Source organism: Bidens hawaiensis, unplaced genomic scaffold (assembly GCF_021521415.1).
Source record: "Bidens hawaiensis isolate Kalapana, Puna unplaced genomic scaffold, B.hawaiensis_p1.1 tig00001461_1, whole genome shotgun sequence".
Taxonomy (NCBI): domain Eukaryota; kingdom Viridiplantae; phylum Streptophyta; class Magnoliopsida; order Asterales; family Asteraceae; genus Bidens; species Bidens hawaiensis.
Genome location: NW_027491082.1, coordinates 978,301 through 982,854, shown reverse-complemented (window position 1 = coordinate 982,854; position 4,554 = coordinate 978,301). Strand labels below are relative to the sequence as shown.

General features: G+C 36.5%; 1 protein-coding gene across 1 annotated transcript; it reads left to right on the top strand.

Annotated features, from left to right (window-relative positions):
- The first annotated feature begins 2,125 nt into the window (after nt 1–2,125).
- Nucleotides 2,126–3,415, top strand: LOC143578331 (uncharacterized). The gene has a single exon (XM_077061943.1). The coding sequence runs from the start codon at nt 2,126–2,128 to the stop codon at nt 3,413–3,415; it is 1,290 nt and encodes a 429-aa protein (XP_076918058.1).
- The last annotated feature ends 1,139 nt before the right edge of the window (nt 3,416–4,554 follow it).

Here is a 4,554-nt window from a genome sequence, read left to right as displayed (position 1 = left end):
AAAGAAAATTTTAGTTACCTGATTAGAACAATTTTAAAACTTAGTTACTATTCCATTCAATAATGCCACCACAAAATAACAAAAAAGAAAAGTGGAGAAATTTGATGGCCCTCATAGGGCAGATCGAACTTGCAAGGGCACAACCCGCGTGACTTCCGGAATTCCTGATAACAACTCTCGTAAGCCCATTAGATGGTTTTAATCTTTTTTTTTTTTTTGAAATGCCAATTTCAATATCATTGAACGAAAAAAAAAGGACCAATTATAAGAAGCAAAATGCCCGAAAACTACAAGGAAAGATCATACAAAAACAAATACCTAAAAAAGGACTTAAAAGCGAAAAATTCACAAAATATTTACACTTCTCCGACAAAATTAAGAGGTAACCCGGACTATCCCTAAATACTACCCAAATCCGCCGCCAGGCTCTCAGCCCTTAATAATGCCTCCTCCCATGACCCATCAGTTGTAATAGTGCTCCTATCCACTTAAAAGAGCTGGGCTAAAATCTTAAACAAGACTTAAGTTTCTATGTGGCCCAGTAGATAGGGCCTTTCTATTGGGCGTAATTAAATATTAATTCCCGACTCCATACGAGTAAAGTCGGTTTGGACTTGTGTTGAGATTAGAGATGCCCTAAAAAAACATTTTACCAACCTGAACTGGAATCGTATTATAGTAACCAGTTTGTAATTCTGTCTAACGAAACCGGTTAAACTAACCGAAAACCGGCTAAAAATCATTCATAAACCGGTGTCAACTCAAACCGATCACAAACTGGTTTGACTTTTAGTTGACCAAGCCGGTTTTGTACCTCTAGTTGGGATTATCTACAATCCAGTGGAGATCATTCGATAGGTTTAAACAAGTTGGTTTATCCTAAAAACTCTAGCAATTAGAGTTTGGTTTGTATTAGGTTAGCTAATGTTTCGGATAGCCCATAAATATCATTGAGTTATGATGATCGGTAGCATTTCTTGTAATCGAGTTTTGAGCATATTTTTTAACGAGGGCAAAACTTTATTTTCATTTTCCATTTCCATATAGGAAATGAATTGCCATTTCATATATATGAATCTAACTAGCATCTAACAATTATAATACTTAAAAATAGTTTTAACTTTTAAGGTGCAGATTATTAATTAAAGATATATTGGTTTTTATTAATCCCAACTATCATCTTTTGGTCGCTGTCGGTCCCAACTAACGAATTGGTTGCTGATGTTCCCAATTTTTAACGTATTTGTTCCCAAAAGGTCCGCGACTAACAGAATCCTACACCGTTAGTTACAGGTCGCCGGAAAAACGTTTTCGCCGGAAAACTCACATTTTTTTTTCCGGAAAACTCAATATTTTTGTCCCAAACATCTTTGTAACTTTGTATCGGACCTATAGGAACATTTTTTCTGGTAAAAACACCAATTATTGAGGTCACCGAAACCCTAGAACCATTATCGGAATCGGTTGGTGGTGCTCAAGTGGTGGTGGTTGGTTGGTGGTGAGTCAATTGGTGGTGGTGGCGGTGTTCGGGTGGTGTTTTCCGAAAAAAAAGTGACTTTTCCGACAAAAACGTTTTTCCTGCGACCTGCAATTAACGGTGTTAGGATTTCATTAGCCGCGGACCGTTGGGACCAAATATATTAAAAGTTAGGACCGTCAGTAGCTAATTCATTAGTTGGGACTGACAGTAACCAAAAGAAGATAGTTTGGATTAATAAAAACAAATATACCTTAATTAATTAAATAAATAAATAATAAGCTTATTTATTGGGATGGCAATGAAGGCCCATAAATCCCGCTCCCAAAACGTATATAAATAAACAAGAACATCAAACTCGCCCGCGTTCATTTTCAATCCATCCAGATCTCAAATCATTTCATTATTATTATTTATCGATTAAAGTATGTAGACATCTATCTCAATATCAATCATGTAAGCTTTCAGTTTTCTTCATCTGTGATCATTGTATCAGAAACAATTCCATACAATGGGTAGAAGGATTCCAATTAAAGCTTGGTTAGGGTTCCAAATTTCAACAGCACTACTCGTGGGTGGAAATCACACATCCTCCAGGTTTTGCACTCCCTAAATCCCCCCACTTATTTCATTTACCCATTTCATGTTATGGATTTCAAACCCCTAAAATGGCATGTTATTCGCGCCAAGCCCACCAGGCGATTAATCCTGGCGTGTTTAAGTTTCGTATTCGCTGTGTTCATTGTTTCGATTGCACGCATCGCCGTTGAAATTCGAACGGACGAGTCTGTGTTGGTGAATTTGGATAAATGTTCGTTAGATATTGGATTGATTAAAGATAATGGTAACAATTTGACTGTTAGTGTGGTTAAAGAGTTGATGAACAAAGAGATGCTAACTCTAGATGCAAAAACATTTTGTTTGGGAAAGAATTCGAATTTGGATGTATTGACATTGCGAGAACTAGGGTTTACAGAAGCATTTGGTGTTCATAACAACCCGATTTCTTATCTTTTACAGAAGGAAACCGGTCACGAATTGGACTTTAAATCCAATTCTTTGGATTTTGTTCTGTCGAGAACTGTTGACCAGGTTCCAGGCCCGGTTCCAGCCCGACTAGTCATGGAGATTGAACGAGTTTTGAAACCGGCCGGAATTGGTGCTATGCTTGTCGGGTTTTCAGGTTTTTATATGGGTGGTTTGGTAAGATCTGCCATTCCGGTTTCATTGTTGTTAAGAGCTTCAGAGATTCATCATGTTTGTGGGATCGGGTCGCTTGCTCTAATCGTGTTTAAGAAAAAGATGAATAATGTAGAATATTTTAAGGATCATCGGCTTCCTAGTGAATGCCGGTCTATTTCAAGAAACCGGGTTTATATGCAGCATATTGAGCCATTTGAGGGTCAAAATCCGGTTTCTTACTTACCCAAATTGTTGAACGTTTCATCAAGAAACAAGTTGGTTTACATCAATATGGGTCAGGGTGAACTGGGAACTGATTATCCTATTAGATTATCAGAATTTAATGTTTATGTTGTTGATCATAATGTGTCTGGTCTTTCTTATAATGTTAAAAGTCCCGGTGCCACGTTTGTTTATCACCCTGGACTTCTTGAAAACCATACCCGTGCTCATAGTGTCGACCGTGGTGATTATTTAGAGGCTCCGTTGCATGAAAAACGGTTTGAATTTATGAACTGGTTTAAAGAAACTGCAAAAGATGGGGACTTTGTGGTGGTTATGATGAATGCAGGGGTGCCACAGTTGAAGGTTTTGTTAGAGTTATTTGAAAGTGGTGCGATTTGTTATGTTGATAAGATGTTTATACAATGCAATGAAGGTGTTGATTGCGGAAATAGTTGGTGTAATGACTGTTTAAGCCTTTTTAAAGGACTTAGAAATGCTGGTGTTTTTGTCCACAGGTGGTTTGGGGCCTAAAACGTTTGCTTTTATTGTTGTTTGTTAATAATTCGACTTCATTAAGTCATATAGATTAGTGGGTGTAACCGAGGTGAGCTGCTCGTAAGCTATTCGAGATCGACTTGCCTGCTTGAACCAAGCCGAGCTTGGGCGTATATTGGGCCTCATTTAATAAACAAGTTCAAGCTTTACTTATAGAATATTCTTTATATAATGTCTACTTAATATATCAAAATATATGTTTACATAATAATACTTAAATGGTATCGTTTTTGTTACTTAGATTCATGATAGATATTTTGCACTCTATGTCTAGTGTGTCTTTCTTGTCCACATATCGTGTTTGGAGTCGAGAGTCTTGCAGTAACCGGCCTCTCTATCCTCTGGGATAAAGTTATGGTTGTTTGCATCACACACTCCTTAGAGCCTACTAATAGTTTTATTGTGTTTTACTGTATAAGCTTGTTATCATTTAAAAACATTTATATGATGCATAATGTTATAAATTGAAATTATAATTATGAATATATATATAATAAACAAATATCAAAGCAAGCCAAAGCCCAATCATGCTGAAACTTGTAAAACTACTCACAAGACGAGCTAAAGTTTAAACAAACGCGAGCTTTGTTCAGCTCCTTTACACCTATAGTGTTGTCTTATGAGGCCATAGCCAAGTTACTATTGAACTGATTGTTATTAGTGCTCCGAAAACTTTCAATTTGTAAGATAAGCTGTCTCTAGGTTAGCGATTGGGAATACCTAATATAAAAGTACTAACAAATTTAATTTAACATTGAATGTTTGTCGTTGTATGTTCTGTGATAAGAAAAAGAAAAAGCTAAAGATTAAAATGAAAACGGGATGCAACGTCAACATCTAGAAAGCTAAAATCACATGTCGATTGCCGACTGTCGAAACAAGATTTATATCACATCTTATCTGTTAGCCCAATAAAGCCCATTTTGTTCACGAAATGCCTAAAATACCCCCTAAAAGTTTGATTCTTTAACACTTATACATGAAAAGCCATTAGTGCCCTCTATCTTTTGTCTTGTCCGTAATAGTAACCACTCATTGTTTGGTACTTTGATGCACGCCACTTTGCCCAAAAATTATGGAGATGACATAAAAAATTCATTTATTTTCAACTATAA

Coding starts and splice junctions, on each gene's coding strand:
- LOC143578331 (XM_077061943.1), top strand. CDS start 2,126: ATGGATTTCAAACCCCTAAAATGGCATGTTATTCGCGCCAAGCCCACC.